The sequence below is a fragment of the Rousettus aegyptiacus genome, unplaced genomic scaffold (genome assembly GCF_014176215.1).
Source record: "Rousettus aegyptiacus isolate mRouAeg1 unplaced genomic scaffold, mRouAeg1.p scaffold_m13_p_4, whole genome shotgun sequence".
Classification (NCBI taxonomy): domain Eukaryota; kingdom Metazoa; phylum Chordata; class Mammalia; order Chiroptera; family Pteropodidae; genus Rousettus; species Rousettus aegyptiacus.
Genome location: NW_023416307.1, coordinates 16149826 through 16173635, shown reverse-complemented (window position 1 = coordinate 16173635; position 23810 = coordinate 16149826). Strand labels below are relative to the sequence as shown.

The following is a 23810-nucleotide window of genomic DNA, read 5'->3' as shown; positions in this document are numbered from 1 at the left end:
AACTTAAAAAAAAAGAAAATTATTGCTACTATTATTACCTTCCATTTTCCAACTCATTACTTTTGAGACTGATGGGAAGATAAAAATTGAATATGGTGAACATCTATATTTGATGTAATATATTATGACATTAGACTGGAGGTATTAAAATTTTTGGTGAGTCATTAATATGAATTTATCACTTGCATTACCCTTCTTGAGTATATCTTGAAATAGTGCATATTTTTTCTCACAATAATCATACTGTTACAAATTTTCCAAAAAAAAAACTATTGTAAACATTATGCAAAGATATAGCAAAAGCATATTCTCTTCATGCTTGTGATTAGTTATGTATACTATGGTATAAAATGGAATATTTAATTTTTTAAAAAATAATAATCTATAGAAAATATTTAATGACATGATACTCATGTATAAGTAGGTTATTAAATGGAGCACAATGTACTATTTTGTATAATTTTATAATATAATATTTCTATATACTTATATTTACATAATATTTAATAAAAAGTTATTAACAGTTATTTTTTAAGAATGGGGTTAATCAAGATTTTTTAAGAATGGGGTTAAGCAAGATTTTGCTCATGCATATTTTCTAAATCCATAACTTCCATAAATTTGAAATATCTTAATAAACCCAGTTTGATAACAATAAAAAAGTTTGAGAATCTCTTAAAAGAGAGCTAAGTAGAATTACTTACCCCAGTCCCAGCAGCTGACAAACATCATTTGAAATCTGGGTGGTCCAGTTCTCAGCACACGCTACATACCATATGCTCTGAATTCTGAACTGTACCAAACCAGTGTTCGTGGTGCCATTGGAAAGACGTACTAAAAAGATTAGACACAGAGTCATTTTGACCTAAGCTGATGAAGATAAATGATGGACTCTGAACTAAACATGCAATATTCTTAACATTTAGAGTTTAAAGATTTATTGTAATTTTTCTTAAGAGTATATTTGGATGGTATAACGAGTGTTAGAAAGGATATGGAGAAAAAGGAACCCTCATACACTGCTGGCGGGATTGCAAATTGGTACAGCCACTATGGAAAACAGTATGCAGGTTCCTCAAAACACTAAGAATTGATCTACCATATGATCCAGCAATCCCTCTACTGAGAATTTACCCCAAAGACTTGAAAACCCATATCCGAAAAGATATTTGCACACCAATGTTCATAGCAGCATTATTCACAGTGGCCAGGACATGGGAGCAACCAAAGTGTCCTATGATAGATGATTGGCTAAAGAAGCTGCAGTACATATATATGATGGAATATTACTCAACCATTAGAAGAGATGAAATACTGCCGTTTGTGGCAATGTGTATGGACCTTAAGAGAAACATGTTAAGCAAAATAAGCGAGACAGAAAAAGTTGAAAATTATGTGATATCACTTATATGTGGGATAAAAACCTAAAAGCAACAAATGAATAAGACAAGCAGAGATTCATGGCCATGGACAATAGACTAGTGGTTACCAGTGGGTAGGAGGGAGGGGGAAGGGGGAAAGATCATGGGGTAAAGGGGATCAAATATGTAAAGTTGGAAGTTATGTAAATGACATTAAGTGAATAAAAATAGATAGATAGATAGATAGATAGATAGATAGATAGATAGATAGATGATAGGTAGATAGATAGTATATTGGAAGTCCTAAGTTGAAAATATAACTATAAAAAAAAAGAAATATGCAAGGTCATTGCACATCAATATGGCAAATGAACATATGGTAAAGTTATTCACAAAGAGAGTATCTTACACATTTAGTCTCTGAAAGAAGAGAAACTCAAGTTCAGGAACAACTGTAGGCATTGTCCCCTACTTCTTTCTCCAGATACCACTCCCCTTGCACTTTTTCTTTTGCTGTTCGGTTTCCATCATCTTTCTCACCACCTTACAACCATTTTGGATAGAGTTTTAAGGCCATTAGGGATTGAATCAAGCTAAGTTAGTTTATCAAATAAGAATAAAATCTCCAATGGAAATTTTACCAAAAATCACCGTATTGTAATTATGTAAGTGAATGCTATTATTTTTGTTTTTACCCTGTTATGAAGAATATGAGCATTGACTTCAGAATTAGACACACTTAGGTTGAAAACACAGCTTGACCTCCTACTAGGTGTGTCATGTTTGGCAGCCACTTCTCCAAGCCTCAGTTTTCTCATGGTTGAAATAGAACTAATTCTTGTTATGTTAAGATTGTTTTATAGCACTTAGTTACAGTGCATGGCACATAATAAGTAGCAATAAATATCTTCTTAGAAATGAAAGTAAGGCATAGTAAAAGTAGCCATTACTCATGTCATAGAGATCTGGAGTGGGGCTGGACTTACTTGAATACTCAAGGCAGGAGTAGTAGTAGATAGTGAAGAATCAAGCATGCAAAGGGCCAAGTAAAAAGTCAATTATAAATAAAACTGAGGTGCCTCTGTATGTAGGTGATGCATGGAGTATAATTGCCACTAAAAATGGTGCTCGATTGCCTTGTGTGGGCTACTGCCTCTCTGTGGTATTTTATACTTTCTATGTAAATATGGATTGTCCTCAACTTAAAGTTATTAAGTGTAGTAAATTTAAACAAAAAAACTAATACAAGAGCCATGATATCAGTGAGAGATGTTCAGACCCCAAAGCATCAATACACACATCCTTAATCTTCCTTTCACATTTGTAGAATCCAAATGTAGAAGCTAAAGTGACAAAAATATTTTCCTAAAAATACTACATACCACAATGTGCTTCATCTGAGCCATCCTTACAGTGTGGAAGACTGTCACAGAGGTTGATTAGCGGAATACACTCTCCGTTCTTACACTGAAAATCATCTTCTTTGCAGGGTTCTATGGGGAAAGAATATTCATTGTATAAAATAAAGAAGTGACAAATAGATCATTCTGGATGACCTATCCCATTCCGTCCCTTTTAATGTCAGCCCTTTGGCACCACACATGGTTGAGCTGGCTTTTCTGCTGATAAGACTATACAGTTGGTTGCTCGGAATGCTCAGAAATAGTAGTGTCAAAGCCAGAGATATGGCTTGAGAAGAGTGTGGATAAAACCTTAAGCATATCCTTTGCACACGGTAGTGCCAAGAGATGGCTGAGGGGTTTAGCACACACTCTTCCCTCACAATCTTTGTTATTCTCTCTTTAATGAACTCCTTTATTCCAAATGTATGAGCAACAACCATTGGAATGTTACACGAGTACAGAGAGATCTCTTGGTTCTACCATCCAAATGATACCTCCAAACCTTTATTATACAGAAATATAGAAGTTTCCTTTTGCCAGGAACAAAGTTGGCCTAGGCTAGAAACAGTGAGCTCAATTAAAGTATAGTCAGGTGGGAAAAAGTAGTCACAGAGAAATGGACTCTCCGCAATAAGAGTTATTTGAAAGGAAGCTGGGGATTGAGCTCCCCACAAGTAAAGCAGGATTAATGTCCTGGGAACGTACTTGAAATGTAAAGAAACTGAAGGAAAATGAAGAGACTGAATAATAAAGGAATCGAGTAGATCTGGGGGCATTTGGTGGTTTTCAGAGTCTGAGTCATGTGAAAGGAGGCCTACTAGAAATATTGACTGCTTGAAGAGAGTGGGTAGTGTTCTTTCCTGGAACTCATTGATCTTAAAGGGTTTTGTGTCCTGAGAGAGATGTCATCTCACAGAAAGAGGGGTTTGCTTCCCTTGAGATCTCTTTTCTAATTGTGGCTTAAGAGGGATAGCTACATGCCGACACTAGGATCTCTGTTGAGGATCACGTGGAATTTGGGTCCCTTGAGAAGAAAAATGGTGATTTGAATGAAGAGGCCTAATGCTTCTTTTCCTGTATGGCACATGGACAGTCGTAATAGGGAAGCAAAAGCACCTGATAAGGAAATTAATCATAAATTTTTATATTAAAAATAATGCATGATTAATTTTTGTTAATAGCTTTCAAAATATAGGTTTAAAATTCACGTTAAAATGATTTCAAAACCAAATTGTACTAATCTTCATGCGGACTTTCTCAGTTTATGATGACCAAATGTAATGACACTTGGAAGAAAGCATTCCTGTTTTAGAATCTAGGTGGTCATTCCAAATCTGATCTGAGAGCACTGATGATGCCATTGCACTTTAAAGAGAGTTACTACAGCCATATTATACTTACTGTATACAAAACCAAAAACTGGCCCACTATCAATACCCATCACCTATTTCCAGTTATTAAAAAAAAAAGAATTAGAGTTGTTTTTCTAAAAATTAGACTGCATAAAGTTCTTGAGGAGCTGTACTTTCGGATGGGTAAGGGGAAAATGGTGTCACCCCACACAAGTGAGTGGTGCCCCAAGACGATCAATTCATACTGGTTGCTTTAACGGAGTGAGACCAACACCTCACTCCCCAGGCGAAAGTTTATTACAGTGCAGAATCCCAAGGACTGGTGTTTTCATGGCACTAGTGCGGGGGCTTTTGAATTTTTTTTTTCAGCTGTGACTAGAATAAGAAATAGACTTCAAACCATACTTGAAGACATACCAATCTGTGTGCGTATGACTCAATATAATACCCTTAATTTTGTCCTGTTCTATTTTGTTCTGTTCTACCCCATCCCATCCCATCCCATCCCACTCATTCCATGACAAGGAATGCTGGTCAAAACCAAATAAATTAATTTCATAGCCCACCGCTTGAGAGATATCAAGCAAAGCTTCAGTACAGTGAAAAATTTTATGGAAGATAATAACTCTAGTTTACTAGAGTTTGTGGGCAGATAGCTGTATGAAGATTGATGTTCGCTTCCTATCTAATGAATTCAGAAGTTGGCTCTAACTCCCCTTGATGGTAGTTCAGGCTAGGAGAGAGGGTGGCAGTGGAAACATTGTGCATTTTATCTATGTGTAGGACAGTGTATGAGTTTCCATTTTCCTATTAGACCCTGAGAATTATAATTGGATGACCGCTGCCTGACAGGAAAAGCAGGCTCCAGTACAAAGAAGTGAAGGGATGGAGACCGATGGTGAATATTAGAAGCTGAGCCAGGTTATAAGGGATCATCTAGAAGAATGTTATTCATGCCTACACTGTACTGAGCAAGCGGGAGAGAGGAATGCTCCAAAAAAATCCAGAACTCCATTCTACAAAGGAGCCAGCATTTTGCCCAGAGCCATTGTTAGCCAAAAGAAAACTATAGTGGTGATAGAATTTTTTCTGGTCTTCCTCTTCCCTGACACTGTAGCTATGTATGGGAAGATGGAAGGGAAAGAAAGTGAAAAATGAGTCAAAGACAGTATTTCTATCCTCCTCTGCCTTATGTTATTGGGCTAAGTTTTGTGCTCTTGTTGAGATTAAAAAAATACAACTTTTGATTAGATGATATTAAAGTTTTGATGCTGTATTTGAAAGTACATTGTAATATCTAAAAGTGAGTCTTAATTACCCAGTTAAGAAAACTTGATACCCGAAATAACTGGCAAACTGAAGAGATCTGCCTGAAATATTCAAAGGCAAGAGGGAGATTTGAAATAAAGTAAATGGAGAAAAATAAGCTTTTCTGGTTTATACTCTCATTGAGTCCATTCTGTATGTTGAATATGCAATATACTAATTGTAATACTCATAATGCCTGGTTTCTCTATCTTTATATGCCCAGAGTGTGACAAAATGCCAGATACAAAATAGGAAATACATATATTTGTTGAACATTAACTGAATTAATTTATGTTAAATTAGTGATATGCCCCCCAAATTGACATAAGCCTCAGTAGTAGAGTTGACACCATATAAAGCAATCTTTAAAAGTATGATTTTAAAAAATATATTTAAATTAGGCAATTGATTGGTTGATGGTAACACTATTGATTTGAAAAATAGAAGTCGGTTTTGTGAATTATGACAGTAAAATTTACTTATTTGAATTTGAATGGTGATTAAAGTATGAGCTTGGTAAGCATATAGACTTGGTTTAACACTCAATTTTGCCATTTTCTTTTAATTTATTTTTGATTTTGGACAAAAAAATTAGTTTTTCTGAGAGTCAGTTTTCTTGACTCTCAAATGGGAACAACTATTATTTATGTCTTAGGTATATCATGAAAGTAAGTTAGAAAACTAAAATGTATTTAGTATAGTAACATAAACACATTGAACACTCAATAAATTATATTCTTGACAGCAAAAGTAGTAACATTTAAAAATCGTCCTTTAAAAAATTTAAAAAAATAAACATCATCCTTTTTACTGATAATTTGAATTTAACATTCTTACTTCCAGGCGCCAGTTGTGCTTCTTTCCCTTCCAGATAACCATATAAACAACAAGAAATCACGTGTAATCTATTCCTTTCAGTATCTTACAATAATAATTGGAAATATTTGTATACTTTCTTTTAAACTTTGAAAAATTCTATATTTTTTCAACCCAAATATAAGTTAACTTAATAAAAAAATAAATTAAAGAAGACATAGCTAGGCTGATCATTTATATAAATCTTTGTCCCATGAGAGAAGTAGGATACATATATCAAATATAATACTATTAAGGAAGTTCTAGTAAATGTAATTACCAGTTTGTTTCACAAACACGTATTTTTTAAGCAGATTAGTAAGATGATAAGTGGGCAAAGACAACTAAATATTCAACAGGCAAACATTACTATTTTAACTGACTTTATATATCTTCCTAAAATTCATTTTTATTTAAAAAGGAAGGCTTAAAGCTAGATATACATGTATTAGTATTTATATATTCTATTTAAAATCTATACTTTAACATGTGCTATATTTATTTAAAAAGTCGACAGCCTAATTAAATATCCATGATCAAAAATCTTAATATACTTATAGAATGTTAGTCATCACTAGTTATTTTTAAATTATCTCATTACTTTGTAATAATATTTAAATTTATTGATAATTTTACTTTTTTACCAGTGTTGTCAAAGCATATTTAGTTGAAAAAGCACATATTTATTGAATAGAAATTTAAATATCGAAATTAAAATATGAATGAGTTTCAGATATAAAGATCTGAAAATTATAATTCATTTTTGTGCTCCAGTGAAAGATTTTAAGGTTATACCCTATGAATCTAGAAAAATTCACTTGTTTCTATAAGAGGAATGGACTGAATGAAAAAATGCTGAATAGGGCAAAATGATCTATTGTTGCTGAACTGAATAGAAATTATAAATTCTGAGGAGAGGTATAAATAAACTCTTTGAAAATTTCCCTTACATGAATGAACGGGATTCTGATTGTTTGCAATATATAGCAGTTTAGCTTCATTAAGAAGTCTTTAACCCAAAAGTTTAACTCTCTGTGGCCTCTGAAATCTTATTTCTGATTGTTTTATGCTCATAGTGAGAGAGGGAAAAAGAAATATTGCTAGGAATTGACTTTCCCTATCTTCTTTTTATGAAGTCTCCAGTAGCCTTGCTTCATTTAGTCAACATATGCTTGGTTTTAAATGGAACTGAATCGATCTCTAAGGCATACGCCACACAATCTGGGGAGGGCTCTAAACCCCTAAATGTAATCAGCTGCCACTTCCACAGTTGCCTGATAAGCACTATTGAATTCTAAATGAAGACTCTCAGTATCACAAAAGAGCAATGAAAGGACATTTATAGGAGACAGATCTCAATAAATCTGTATTTTATATATTCTAGTTTAATGTAACTGGAAATGTTCGAAATAGGATAAAGAAAGAAGATAAAAAAATATGTTATGTAATTGTTTTACATCTCAATTGAAAGGTTTGGAAGGTGTCCCCAAAATAGCTCAGGAAATAAATGAAGCACATAAACATTGAACATTTATGATATCCCTTTTATATTTTTTCCAAAATGACCAGCAAAGCAGAACATCACTATAAACAGATATGTGTGCCCAAACTCTCTTTCCATTACCAGCTTAATTATCTTTCACTGCCAAATCCCTGTTTCTGTAATTGCTTTTCAGTTTTTTGGTGTAAACATCTCCCCAGGAGAAGATTGTGCCGACGATGACTCAATCACTCAATTTTCTTACTCCCCGATAGCATCTGTACCATATCCAGGAGGAATGTGAAACCACATTCCCAGCATATTCACCAAGCAGTGATGGTCATGGAAAACTCCATCCTAAATTCAGCCAAGGGGATTGTTTCTCTAAATGATTTATTTCCTAAGCAACGTCATCATAGTCATTGAAATCTAGTGAAAAGGCAAACCATTATATACAATTCCTACACCATAAATCTGGTCTCTATTTTGTGTTACAAGCCATAGATTATGCTCTTTTGGTTTTTATCTTGAATAGGAATTACCTGTAATATTTTTTCATAATCTTTGATGTTGTATTTATTTCATTATAAGAATCTGATAAAAACCATTAACTATAATATTTTTGATGAAAGAAATGTATTGCTGTCTGCCTTTTCACAATCTATTCTTATCTCTACACCTCTTTCCTCCCTCTTCATTTGCAATTTAGAATATGAGTTTAATGACCTACTAATTTCTCTAAAATTTTGTTTTAAGATGATTTCTTTTTTCAGATGGTGGAATACCCAATAATTATTTCATTTTTTTTTTGATTTATGAAAATTTTCTCCCCTATTGGTTAGTGCTATTAGATTTTTTATCTCATTGGTTCAGTTGGTTTTACTATTTATCACTGTTTCTTTAAAAATATAATACTTCTTTCAAAAATACTTTCCATAACATCTTTGTTGGAAAAAGTTTGGAAGGCCTTCCTCTTCAGTAAAATAAGTATTAGGTATTTCCTTACTCTATTTTAAGATACTTTGCAGAAATGAACACATATTCTATTCCATTCAAATATGAATAATATTGATGCCTATACATTTTTTTATTGCAGCAATTTCTCTTCAAAAACTTAGAAATACCTGTCTTTAAGTATTCAAAATAAAATGAGTAAACTATAAAGCTGATATGATTTTTAACACCTTTAAAAAGTGATGTTTATTCTGCTTAGGAATTTTCCAAAACTTTTTCCTTACAAAATTTAAAATTTTATATAGTAAATGTTATAACACTGATTTCTAATTATTAATTTTTTTATAGCAAGCAATAAGACTTGATGATTTTTAAGTCACTTTTATCACATCCAATAATTATATAATTTTTCCCCCATTATACCATTCACTGTTAGTTTTGATTAGTTCTTTTCCTTTGGAAATGCCTGTTATTTTTAAATTGTACTTTTGTGTTTTTTCTGCATGCACATTGCAGAATCTCACAATTGTTGTGGCTTCTACTGAAAGCCAGAGGGTAGACAAGATACAAGTCAACTTCCATATATGCTGTGAAGCTGAAAACATATAACTTTCTGTGATGGAGTCAAAGATCTAGGCCAGTTTTGAGTGGAGGAACAGATATTTGCACAGATGGATCTAGGATAAGATAATAGGCCAGATGAGAATCAAAGCTCCAGTCTTACCTGTTTACTAGACATTCTAGTTAAAGACAAACTGACCATAGTCTCCTATGGAAGGGAAAGATAGATGGAGGAAGAAACCTGTATTCTGTCTTCCTGACATATTTACTTAGAGAGAACCACAGGGTGTGGGCAGTAGCCTAAGGAAAATCATAGTCCAAGAGGAGTAGCAGTCAATAAAAAATTCTCTGTAGATTATTGAATGCAAATAGTTGTATCATACATGCATATAATACTATAGATATAGATATATCCATGATGAGCAGGCAGGCACCAATTTCCTCCCCTTCTGATTATATTATGGGTATAATAAAAAACAAAAGGTAAGAAGATTGTGCATACCAGCAAAAGCCGGCATCGAATTCCTTCATCCTTGATGGCAGTCGCTTTACGCTGCTTGTCTCTAAGAAGTTAATGATGTTAATATTTTAATTGGATGTTGTTGGCATTCAAACAGCTCACTTGCCTGTCTTCCTGCTGTTCTCTGAAAATGCTCTTGGCAAAGGGAACATGACAGACAGTCCTCTTTGCTCATGGCGCCAACAACCCCATTTTTAATGTTTAGAATGGCTCTCTTCGGTGAATAAAATTCACGACTCTTTATGTCCCCAAGAGATGCAAATAAATCTGCTGAGAAATAGTATGGATTCCTGCTTTGAACAAATTCAGGCAGTGGTTAAGCAAATGTAAAGAAAGGAAGAAAATCTTCATTAAGATGAAAAAAAAAAAAAGAATGTTTTGGAATGCAAACATTGAAATCACATTGAGGCCTTCAAGTCCAAATATGCATTCATTGTGTTGCTCTAAAAGTTATGATGCAACATGTCATCCCAAGTGCACTCACCTGGAATCCCTAAGTGATAGCCAGTAGTAAAGTTGGCTTTAAATCCCCCTTTTGTCAATTCCTTGTTGGTGATGAAAAGCACAGTCATTCTGTTGGAGGTTGAGAATACGTCCTTTACCGGACCAGGCCCTGTATACACAGCTGTTCCAAAGGAAAACAAGATAATCAGAAAGATGATCCTTTAACTCTAAAAGGAAATACACCTTTTTTCTCGTTTCCACCTTCTAGAGGTACACAACATATGACATGGCTTGCTCATGAAGCAGCCACATGTAAGTAAATGTATATCTTTCTTATATTTTAGGCACTTTTTCTTGGAAAGCCAACTTCTCTCCTGACTTTTCTCAATATTATTCGAGGTTTCTGTAGCTCTAAAATTTAATGATGAATTACTCATAACATTTTCTGACTTAGCACCACTACTATTCTAAGTTAGTGTTATCTCAGAAAAATGATTATTTGCCTCCTTTTAAAGACCTTTATAAAACAATGGAAATATAGCCTCCCTTAGTAATTCCATTTAAATTTGTTTGATACTTTTTATGAGTTGAATCATTAGCCTAATCTGAAGGATGGATTAATTAGAGACAGATAAAATAAACCTAAATGGTGCTTTTTAAAATATTTTGAACTAATCTTTGGGCTTTGGGGGTTTCATAAACAATGAAATGCTCTTTACTAAACAATAAAGGCTTAAGCTAATTAAAAAATATGTTCATATTAGTAAATAATTTCCATTTTGGAGTCCCTGAAAGTAATTCTGTTTCAAAAGAACTTCTTGCCCACAGATTTGAAAACTATGATTCTAAGATCCTTTTGGAATTCTTATTTACTTTTCAATGACTGATGTAAATTGTAAGAGGTGAAATGATGAAAAACTAATTTTCCTTAGATCATGAGAACACTGAAGTATTTATTAGAAGGACGACATAACCTAAAAATGAGAAAACTATCCAAAATGTCTTTATAACTGTATGTTAGAAAATCAAATATAAAGTTCCCCGGTTCTTTCTAGCACCAACCTCCTGGCTCCACTGATTCTTTCATTGCTTATTTGTCCTCATGTGGCTCTCAAAATCCTCTCCCCAGAAGCTCGTATTCTGGAATTTTGTGGAATTTTGCTGAAGAAATCTACATAATGGGCGATGGACTACTATGGCTGTGGAACCCTCTCCATCACTCTGCCCCTTCATTGTTATAGAAAGTGACTTCTGCAGTCCTCATCCATTGGTTGCAATGTTTATGTGGTTGCATCCTGATTGCATCAGGCCAGTTTATAGAAAATTATTAATATGAGTTCAAAGCACAGTTAGATAAAACACTTTATTTATAATGAGTGTTGTTTTATGCATTCTAATTTACCCTTTATCATTTTTATGATTTAACGTATGAGTTAGCAAGAGACACATCTTAAAAACTGATAGTGGTTAAATAAGAGATTAGCTATTATATTGACTGATAGATTTTTATTATGTTAACATGTATTTTATGATCTAGGTACAACAATTTCCTCCAGAATAGAACATTTCTCCCATGTTTATTAAAAAGTTAATGATCAATACAAAATAGATTGTGGGAAAAAATCAACTTCAGTCAGTTTTTGAACCAATCTTAGATATTTATTAAAAGTAGCTAGTACTAGAGATATAGATAATCAAAATAATAATAAAACATAAAATAAAAATTATTTAAAATTTTTGCATAACAAACAATTTGTTTTCTTAGTTTGGAATGAAATAAAACTTGATTCAATAGCTATCTTTGGACATCTGATGTGCACATGATCCATCAAAAACCACATAGTGGGTACTATTAGCTCTTAGTCTCCAAGGTACAATGCTTACTGTAGTGAATTAATACCAGGTAATAAGAACTGCTGACTCAAAAATATTAATCCTGGTTTATCAAGAATCCTCGAGAGGAATATTATACTATCATCATTGCAAACACCCCCATATTAAAAGCTCCACATAAAATACCACATGCTATGCTACTATTAGATTTTCATTTTGTTAGTTGTAAGAGTGATTACACTTATTGAGAAATGCTCTCTCTTTCAGTCTAATGCCTTGAGCCATCCAACCTTCATAATATTTAAATTGCAGACTTACCTAAGAGCAAGGAATCATCTTCTTGACCATCTCGAATTTCAACTACATCTGCAATATTTTCTAAGTCAAATTCTTGAAAATGAAGTTGTATGTTCTTTCCCTTTTGTGCATTTAAATTCCAAACACCTTAAAAGTAATAAATAATAGCACTTAGTTTAGAACACACTTCATTTCTTTTAAATCTTCACTCTCTTGAGAATTTCATATCGCTTTTGATTTTTTTTCCATTTTATGAAAAGCAGTATTCTAAAATGTTTTATGTGTATGTGAGGAAACACCTTAGTCTAATAATAAATATTTATAGCAAAGTTTCCACAAAATTTGAAGTAGTTACTTTGAATAAATCAATACATTTAATAAATTTCTCCAAATCTTTCAGTGTTCCACTGGTTTTCAGAATTTTAAATCATTACTTTGTACAAGTGATATGTTTAAAAGATGTCTTCAATGTGAAGTAGAGATGATAATCTCTGGTTTTCCAAACACGTCAAATTAGATTAATGGCTGTTTACTTTTTTAAATCAGATATCCTCTTATAATAGTTACTCTATTATTCTATAAAAGTGATACTTATCTCTGGATCATTTGAAGCAAGAAAAGTTGACATTTTCTAACAGCACATTTTTCACTGTCATTAGGGCATACCTTTCACTAGTAGAATTCTTCATTTAGACCAGTGGTGCTAACGAGGTGCAGCTGTAGGAAGAACAGGTCTGTTTTCCAGACCCACCAGAATGGAATCTTTGTAGGATGGGCTGGAGGATCAGTATCTTTAACATAATTTCTCCTCAGCAATAATGAACTTCTTATTAGGAATAATGATCTAGACCTATGCTTCATGCTAACTAGTTTTAGCAAACTAGTCTCACTAGATTTATGGGTGTGTGTGTGTGTGTGTGTGTGTGTGTGTGTGTGTGTGTGTGTTTTAGTGATCTTCCTTATTATTTCATCTTTTATACTGAGAATCTAATCATATTACTCTAGCTGCTTTATTAACTCTATATTTACAAAAGGTGTGAATGTCACAATTGGCTCTTTGCTGCTTAGACTTTTCATTAACTTCATTCTATAGAATTGCAAACTTGTTATATACACTACAGACATTATACGTATAACCAAGGAGTGTGATTAAGAAAGTGGTATCTGGAGTAAAGCTAACTCTTTCAGTTACTGGTTTTATTCAACTTTTAGATTTGAGAATTCTAATAATATCTGCTTCAAAGAATTATTGTAAGAATTGACTGAAAAAAATGTATATTAAACACTAGCACAGAACCTGGCCTGAAATAATTACTAAAAAAGTTAGTAATATATTATTGTTATCTCATACTCTCATAAATGTAGTAGGCGTATCCAGATATGAGAAATTTGTAGCCCACTTTACTGTGTTGAAGGGAAACCTTGATACATACAATTGTTTCTCATGTTATAGAAAAGAAATGACTCACAGAAAGCCTGATTAGGATAGTTGTCTGGAAAATTCATAGAAGTGAAAGTTGTATTTGGCTCCCACAGTTCAAAAGGTCCTCCACAGTCCGCTGAAAAGAAAAGCAATGTAAAATCATTATCAATACTGTTTATTTTCAATTCCATTTCTTGGAATACTAGTTTTGTCAGATAAATTTTAGACTTTGTGTATGAGGAAACCTTGCAACTTAAATAAAGGAAAAATACAGTAAACAAGTCTCTTTACTGAGGAAGGTCTCAAAACATCAAATACTCCTGTTCTTTGTGAATCTCCAAAAGCACATAATAGATTACTTCATTTTCCCAAATATTTGGGCAAGGAAACATTTTGCTCAACATCTTTCATAGTCTGCATGAGTAAGTTATCAACCTTGCACAGTAAGAAAGAAAATGATTCTTTATAATAGAACAAATCTTGTATCTGCCAGTCTTTTATGAGAAAGGCTAATAAATCACTAATCTTGTCATTTCTTGCATTTTCCCTTTTTTAAAATTTTTTTTCCTTTTTTTTTTTTTTTTGGTAGAGAGGAAGCTTCACATCTTGTGTATTGAGGCACTTGACTGTCAGGAAAGAGAGACAAATGAAAATCCATTTGCTTAATTATTGCCACAGAGTGATCTGATACTCAATAGTGTCCAGGAATCAAGTTGGGACTGAGCTTAACACAATTTATTAGAAAGAGCACAAATCTTACAGTTAAAAGTATGATACTTCAAGAAGGTAGATTTAATTAATGAAATTTTTAACATACTTTATATTTATCTTCTTATAGAAGAAAATTCTAGAGTAGCATAAAAACTCATAAGCTACTTTTAGTATTCCTAGTTTATCTTACTTTTATTATCATTTCATATATATGATCAAAAGAATAAAAGGAACCTAATTTGAAGTATATAGAAAAGTAGAATAAGTACATAGATATTTCCTATTATTAAAGACATATGATACTGGAAACCCAATAAGATAGTAATCAGATTATAGGAGGGATAATTAAATGTCTCTACTCCTATGACAATGCCTTTAGTCATCCCTCTTTTCTGATCTCTCTTCTACAAATCATTTGTTTTATTTACGCAGATTTTTTGAAGGCCATGGGTTCGTGATGTATTTGCTAAGACAGAGAAGCAGTTGTTGTGGCTTGATCATAGTATCATTGTCAATTTATCCTATTCTGCGGAATGTTAGGGTCTGGTCTACCTTATACACCCTCCTGGGTCAAGCTTGTCTGGACCCAGATGAGCTTAGCGTGAATAAAAAACCTCTTACAAAACCTTGTCTTTTGCACAGTGCTTCTACACACATTGTCTCATCTGGGAAAAGACCATTGTGTGTAAAGGAAGATATCTTAGAACTGGTGCATTAAATTGTTGCTCCTAGTTGTGTCTTTTCAAGATTTGGTTTTCTCATGTATAAAACAGATATGTATTAGAGATTTTCAGGTCGTTGTAAAATTCAGACCTAATTTATGGAAAGTGCCTACATATTGCCCAGCATTCTCAGTACTGGCTTTCAGTGCATTTCTGTGGATTAAATAATTACTATTAATATGTCTATTTAAGCACCGGAGGTATTCAGTAACTTGCTAATACTGTGCACATTCATTTATTGTCAAAGACAAAACTTCAGCTCAATTTATTTCAAACTCATCCCACAGCATCTTATTGTCTCTTATTAGGTTGATTAAACTCTGAATTATTTCTACCATCTGGTCTAAGCCACAAGCAGAGTTTAGACTGAGTCACAATAAGTGGCAGATGGTGGGTATATGACATATTTGTGATGGGTATAGACAAAGAGAAGGAGGGCAGAAAAGACTATAAATGAAAGTACTAACAAGTAAGGTCAATGATAGATAGATTTAGAAGAAAGGAAGCACTGTCCATAGGGTGCTGAAGAAGATACTTGAATCACAGAAAGAGTGATAATGGGGAATGAGGGCAGCTTCTCTACTGGTAAGCGTGAGAGAAAGGCCGAGGGAATCGTCTGCTCTCAAAGAAGCTGTTGCTCTGAAGCTAATACTTCCCTTAATCTTGTGACAAATTATCTTGCAAAGATTTCTGTAGAAAAACCTACTACAACTCTCCCAACTCTCACATACACACAACTCATTTAATTTTAATAATTCTAAGTGTCATGAAATGCTTGCTTCAATCTTCAACAAAACTAACGGGGAAGGAAAAGTATAATGTAGAAATAAAAACAAAACTGCAGATTGAAGACTGGGGAAACCAGCTTTTTCTATTTCACAAGTTTAGCCACGGCCAGTATGATCAGTACTTTTATTTTTATTTTGTTTTTATTTTTGTTTTTGTTTTTGTTGTTGATTTTTAACCATCATGCTCATTTTCTCTTCAAGGAATAGGACAATTTCAAAAGCAGATACTCCTAATATAGTAAATAGCCACCATTTTAGAAAATGTATTGAATTTTCACATAACTGAATACTTAACGGTACATTATATTATATGTAGATAAGTAAGGAGGACTTAAATAAAATCTCAACTGAACTAAAATGTTGTCAAGTGTAACTGTTAAGCCTGTTAACGGTAGACAGTTTACTTGGCATTTCTCCACTAAACAGAAGTCTTGAAAATTCATTTCTTTAAAATACTTAAGAAACATTTTTTGAAATGCATTTCATATATATTTTTATATTGAATAACTGACCAGTATATCTCTAGTCTGATAAAAATTTCAGTTACTCTCTGTATATAAATGGCTGTGAGGAATTGACAAAGACACTTTCAACCATTCTAAATCTGATGACACAATCTGTTTTAATGGTGGTGTTGCTGTAGTGGAAACGTAACATGTGCTTCTTAATAGAGGAGCCAAAGACTCATGAAATGTAATTCTGGATATCACAGTCATGCTGTGTTATTAGATAAATCATCCTTATCCAGAGAACGAGAATTAAATAGCCTGGCTTGTATGAGGAACTCTATTTATTTACAGTTGTTAAACTCTCATTTTTCTTTTTCTTGGAGCTGTTATTTCAAAGATTTGTATTCTGATTAATTTCTTACACTGCCAATAGGAATTTTCACTACATACACTATATAAATAATATGCAGTATTTTGCAAAGTAGTTGTCAGGGATAGATAGTTTCCTTGAAGTATGTCATTTTTAATACATGCTTAAGCCCCTGACGTCCATGAGGTATGTGTCAATGTGGAGATGTTTACTCTGAGGTGAAAAGGAGAGGCTAGCTTTCATTTAAAATAGCTGGTTTCAAATTAACGATTTGTTTGGTAAGACAAGAAATAAAAATATGGTAAAAATAGGTTTTTGATTGGTATTCATGTGAAGGAAATAATAGATGTAGCTTGAGAAATAATATATCACATTGATATCTGAATATGTTAAAAGTTACTAATTTTAAAATTAATAATTATTTTTCATTACCGTAGTAATGCATAGTTTTACAATATTACAGAAAACACTTTAGAAGTTCAGATTGTACTATGAAATTTTCCATTAAATTTTGTGCTCAATTAATGAAAATTTATATTTCTATTAAAAGGTTATAGTGCCCAGATATAATGGTAATATTTTTAAATTAAATTTATGACAATAAAGTTTAAATTTTCATTTCTTGTGGTTTAAATTTTATTTGTAATTAATAGCGATTTACCTAATGTTAGCTCTAATAAGTAGGCTATTAGTTTTAAAAGTAAAAAGATGAAAAAATAAAATTGCCCAAAACACGATGATACAGAACTATAGGAATACACTTAATATGTCATTTGCTAGGGGTTTGAATGTCAAGTCACACTAATAATATAAAAAGGCAATTAGCTCTGCTGAAATACAGCTATCAATTATAAGAGAGGTGGATAGCTATTGATTTATTTCTATATGAAGAACTAAAGTTAAAGATTGTTTGCATTTAGTGTCATGCTTATTAAACTTTCCAAATTAACTTTTATTTTGTCTCTGGAAATGGAAAACGGCCTAATAATGGCTCAAAAGAGCAAACTGTAGAAATAAAGCTTGATTATTAAAATAGCTAAAACTATAGTTTGTCTTATTTTTTTTTTTTTCTTAATTATCTTTAATAGTCACAGAAACAAGTCGGGGGCCTAAATAAGGATTTCTTTTTTTATATAACTATTCTATGTCATAGATATCTTGTCATGAATTATCTCATTTGTGTTGCAAATTGGCATGATAATTGTGTAATGAAATGTTAACTTTAAAAAAAAAACATTCTCAGTACAATATCCACATTTAAATAATTTGTGCCAGTGTTACAGGGCAACAATCTTAGAGCTGATGTGGCAGCAACTGAAGCCACAAAATAGAATTCCTGCAGTTATGAAAGTGAACTTTTCATTTCCACAAATTGGGCACAATGTGGATCCCTAAAAAAAAGGGAAGGAAACTGATATTTGCTAGTCAATTACTTGTCTGGGATTATTTTCTTATATAGATGCTCTATCAGAGCTAAAGAAAGCCAATTTATTAGCCAGTCAACCATGGTTTCCTTTCATTTCCTCTTAAACAAATCAGCGATCTGGAACCAGGAAATCTCTGTGCAATTGTATTAGAATGAAATTGTTCAGAATGTATTTGATGATAACTAACATTTTCTTCTGGGCTAAAATATTTCCTTGAAGTGAACCAACCATTTTGAAACCAGAACAAATGCATTCTGGGAAAATTCTGAAGTTTACACTTTAAAATCAGATGGGTAATTCTACCATTATAATTTCCCTATTAAAATATACAGGTATAACATGCTTCTTTGAAATCGAGGTATTATCCTCCTCTCTTTTTGACTGTAATAAACATAAGGACTGTATGGATTATGTAGATAAAAGTTTAATGTGGGAAATCATAGTTAAAGTTTTATTTATATATGATATTACACACAAAAATTACTTCAAATTGTTTATTTTAGATAATGAGATTTTAAAATACTGAGCCTGTGAAACTAAATTACTTCCACCAAGAAAATCTTTCTTATTGACCACTTATTGATGAATAGAAAAACATACTGGCTGAAAAGACTACAAATAAAATCTATTATTTTAAACAATTCCAATATCAAAATAAGCTGTCACTAGTATTTGATATACATAGGTACTATTTATCAAACTGGCAGTGATTTTAATAATTATAATTTGTTTTTTGTTTTTGTATGAAAATATTTTATATAATAGAGAATAGAGCCTAAGGCACCTAAAAAAAATAAAGTGAAATAATTATTTTTAAACAATGCCACAAACCCCAAATTATTGCATTCATGTTGATACTTTCTCCTACCCCCATCATCGTTTTCAAGCTTTAGTTCTTATTTCAAATTTTTGGCAAAATGTTTGTTTCACCAAAAGAAAAGTACGAAGTAGAGAGAGAAGGAAAGAGAGGTTGTTAATTCATAATATTTATTCATCATCTTTTTATGTGATATTACAAACGAGTCAGACATGCATAAAGCAAAGGTGAATTAGACCCAGAGTATGGTGTCAAGAAATTCACTTCTTGCCACAAGTTTGTGGCCAATATTATGACATGGGAATGTGTGGTACTTCCATGCTTTTGTTTCAAGTTTATGGGTGTTATTCAGTCTCTTATTTTTAATGCTTCCTTAAAGACTTCTCCAGTTCACATTCTCTTCTCCAAAGAGACTTCTCTCATTTTTTACTTTTAGGGCACATAATTACATATTGCTTTTAATATTTATTAATTTTTCTATGTATCAATGGTTATCGCTACATCTTATATTTCTTAAGTAGTACTTTGTATATAGTAGTTATTTATAAAATTTGAATGAATGTTTGAGATACTGAGAAATTCATTTATAGCCTGTAAAGGCATAGCCTTTTGCTGGGATATAAGTACACTTTCAATATATCATGGAACCAACATGAGAATGTAATTACTATCTTTATCTTAAAAGCAACTCATTTGTTATATGTTGTCAAATATCAGTCATCTTTAGAGCTTTTTAGTTGTTAAACTACTCATCTGAAAAGCCTGTATTCTTTTTAACCAAAGATTGGAAAGCAGTAAGACACATGGTTTTTGAAGTGAAAGCAAATTTGGATAGATTCATCAATCTGATTTGCTGATGTGAATAAGAGAAGAGTCTCAAGTGTGCTTGGAAGAAAATGAGAACTGGACAAAGTGCTCTGTTTGTGGGTTCACACCCACGACAGAACAAAATCTCCATGAGGTTTGACACAGCAAAGCTGTAGAGCTAGGTCAGCTTCCAGCCACCAAAGACAAAAAAAAGATGTTTTTACATTAAAACGTAATGCAGTGAAAGCATCCCAAGAGAAAAATAAAAGGTGTTTGATATCATTTATCATTACATGTTTTTTTTCTTTCTGTCAAATGCCATAGTCTGAAAGTGATACGAAGTGTTCGTTTCTGTAGACATGGATAAAATTAATGGTAACGCCCCTTTCCCTCTGAAATGTTGTGTTTCTGTTTTGACCTAGCACAGGTAGACACAGGCTCCATTTTACTTTTTTTTGAGTTAAAAATGCCATAGGACACCAGAAAGCCTAGTCGCTGCTCAACTGCAAAATATTAGTGCCTCTGTTAAGGAAGCACATTATGGGGTCTTACAGAAGCTCCGTTTTATGAAAGAAATCTTTTGTGTGATCTAGGTCTGTATATTCAAAGTCCAGGCTAATCATTAATATTAAATTATTTTTGAAACGGGCTTGACGAATGCCAGGCTTAACCTAACTCTTCTTGAGATCTTATCATCACTCTTTCAGAAGGCTATGAGAATCTTAAGGCTTCTTCCCAAAAAACTATAGGCTATGCTCAATGGCCCATACACAATTAGTTTGTATTCTAGTGAAAACAAAATAGAAATCAGTACCTTCATTATTTTCAAAAATGAAAAGGTATTAGTTATCACAAATAAGATGCATAACAAAGTACTGAGTGATTTTCTATTATGGGTTTATGTAGAACATGTAATATTCCATTAGCTTTCATTTTACTTCTATTTTAACATCTTTGATTTCCAATAAAGAATAATATTAGGCCAAGATGAAAATATATAAGCCAAAGAAAGATCTACCTGAAAATATTAATGGCTTAATTAAGGAAAATACCTGTTAAGGTTACTTACTAGGAACTTCTGGTGGAGGAGTTGGGACCAAAGTTGGTTCTGGATAAAGACTCACATTGCAAATCCCATCTGTTAAGCTAATGTCATCCAATGCTATATCACTCAGGAGCAGATTTTTAAAAGCATTAAAAGCAACCTGCAATTCAGAAAGGCATATGAAATGATTCCACTCTAATGTTCCTGACTTGATTCTTTTTATGACCCAGTGTTCTCTGGAGAGTCAACACTGCCATCTCCAAATACCCAAGGACAAATTACCACATAGGGAAACACTGATGTTATTTAAGGTCTTTCTGTTGAGCCCGTCTCCCTTATTTTGTGTTCATATTAGTCTAAATTTTCACTAGTATCTTCCTTCTTAGTCAGGCAATATTGTCAGTTTCTCTCTGTTTTAGCCTTTTTCTCTTGTGATACTGTCATACTCTACTGTACTCTGTCATGCAGATACATTGTCCAGCAGGGAAGAACTTCTCCCAGATTCTTTTCCAGTGATATTAGAAATCCAAGTAGGTATCTGCCTTCTTAGAGCATATGTCCCGAAGAGAAGATACACTGATTAAATTATTTGAATTGGAGAAGAAGAAGACTAGAGAAAATTTAAGTACAGTATGATCATTCAGGGCCAGCTAGTTCCAGCTGTAATTCACTTAGGAAGCTGGTGTAGGATACTGTGTGAGGTGATGGTCAGAGAACACAGACACAGACTTGGGAGAAAGGCTCAGTGGTAATACGAATTATATTAGGTTCTTTGGGACAGTGGGTATTATTAGCTGCACTTTCTTGAATCCTCTCCTATGTATGAGAGAAAAGATAGAAACTGAATGTCTTCTATACATTAATTGCTATGCTATGCACATGTTATACATTATCTCATTTAATTTTTCCGACATTATCGTGTAGTCATTGATTCACTCATTTGTACAATCATTCCATGTGCTTCACACCAGGCACTATTCCAAATATGCATTACTTTTCTCTTTCATGAATACACAAGCTGAATTTCAAAGGAACTAATGTGATTTGTTCAAGATTTCAGAACAAAATGGCAAAACTAAAGTGAAAATATTTTTAGAACTAGATGCTTTCACTCTGTTTAATGAGCTAACTTTAAAAAAAAAGTTGTGCTTATTTTATAACAAAACAAAACAAAACAAAACAAAACAAAACCTGTTCAGTGACTTCAGCCAGATTTGGTCACTACAATACTTACTTCCCTGTTTCTGCTATCTCTTTGTTCCTGGGATGTTCTATTTTCCTTTACTCTTCTTTATATTAACAGAAAACAAATAAAGGTGTAGAAAAAAACTTCACAGAACTTAAGGACAGACTCAGAAAAAATAAAAAAAGGAAAAAGGAAAAAAAGATGTGAGAAATATAGATGAGGGTCGTTGATTATTGCCTGCCTTATAACAAGTACCGGGAAAGAACTGAATGAAGCCTTCACTGATAACAATGTTTGTCCAAATAATACATCTTCTGAAAATTATACTCTCTTGTCTGAAGTTACGCAATGAAGACATTGTTAATTTAGTTAAACTATTCACCTATTTTATCCTATATTTTAATTGTAAACACCCTTAGGAAGAGAACACATTAAGCCATTATCTGAAAAATTAATTCACCCTAATATGAAATAAATGATCAGAGACTTCCCAATGACACAACTGATAAAATTTTTTAAGGAAATATATGGAGATTAAGTCAGAGTGGGGCAGATTGGTTGGATACTGGTAGGCACCGATCTTCTAAGAGGCAAGGATATTCCTTAGAAAATTGCAGAGCCGATCTAGGTGGTATTTGTAACAAGTTGGAAGTCTTAGTTGGGCAGGGGCACAGGAAGACAAGATTAGCTTGTGCTAGAAAGTTGCTGAAGAAAGCTGAAATATCCTACAAGGTTTTCATGGATTCTATGGCTCATTACAAGTAGTACTTTCCTGAAGTAAATTGTTCCTCATTAATGGTTTTTTAATAAGTCAATAAATAAATAAAAATAGAGATATGAAAAGATTTTAAAAAGAGAAAAAGGTAGATTAAGAAAGTAGAGAAAGTGACTGAGCTATATTCAGAAAAATAAATAATTTATTTTTCATTATATCATCATAAACTCTAATTGTATCACAATCTTAAGGATAAAAATATGTGATTATGAAACAGAAAGTATTTGCCAACCTTAAATTCTACTGTTTCATTTATTGTTACTTGTCCATAATTCCAATTTTTTCCATAATTTCCTTCTTTTTGGAAAATTATCTTCTCCATGTTTTGGTTACTGCTGATGTTAATGCTTAATTTATAGACATTTTCACCATACATGTAGTACCTAGTTTGGAAACAAAAAAAAATAAATAAATAAATTCCTACAACGTTAGAATAAATGCATCTTGGAGTTCTTCCAAATTTTTTACTGTTTTTGAAATAACCCCTTTTCCCTTTGATGAGGGAGTTGCTAGAGAAGGGGTGGGAATCACCCGGCATTTTATTTCTTTATCAATTAGAAAAGTAATGTCGAATTCCTTAAATGTTGGGATAACATCTTAGTGAAATCTGAGCCTGGAAACATGAGAAAGACAATGTTATTGATTAAATAATATGGTATTTAACATGTGTATACAACATACCAGAAACTAAGGCAGACTGGTTCCAAAGTGGGATCCAATGGGAGACTTAAAAGTTGTACTCTTTCTTGTCTCCCTCCTGGTCCAGTTGGGGTGGAAATGTAAAACCCTGTAAAAACAACAAAACCGTTTTCATTTCACTGAAATATCAGCACTCATATTATGTAACATATTCATTAGCAGGAACTTTAAGATGGAAATATAAGAAATCATATTTAGGTAGAGTGAAAAGGACACTAGACTG

At 32.7% G+C, this 23810-nt stretch overlaps 1 protein-coding gene across 1 annotated transcript in view; it reads right to left on the bottom strand.

Annotated features, from left to right (window-relative positions):
• Nucleotides 1-23810, bottom strand: part of TMPRSS15 (transmembrane serine protease 15) — a 99127-nt gene that overhangs the window by 29082 nt on the left and 46235 nt on the right. Inside the window, exons 12-19 of the mRNA XM_016148492.2 lie at nt 23570-23675; nt 23121-23271; nt 20952-21087; nt 13838-13927; nt 12390-12515; nt 10279-10419; nt 2744-2854; nt 705-834 (exon numbers count right to left, since the gene is read on the bottom strand). Coding sequence (XP_016003978.2) covers nt 705-834; nt 2744-2854; nt 10279-10419; nt 12390-12515; nt 13838-13927; nt 20952-21087; nt 23121-23271; nt 23570-23675 — 991 coding nt within the window. The remainder of the gene's footprint in view (nt 1-704; nt 835-2743; nt 2855-10278; nt 10420-12389; nt 12516-13837; nt 13928-20951; nt 21088-23120; nt 23272-23569; nt 23676-23810) is intronic.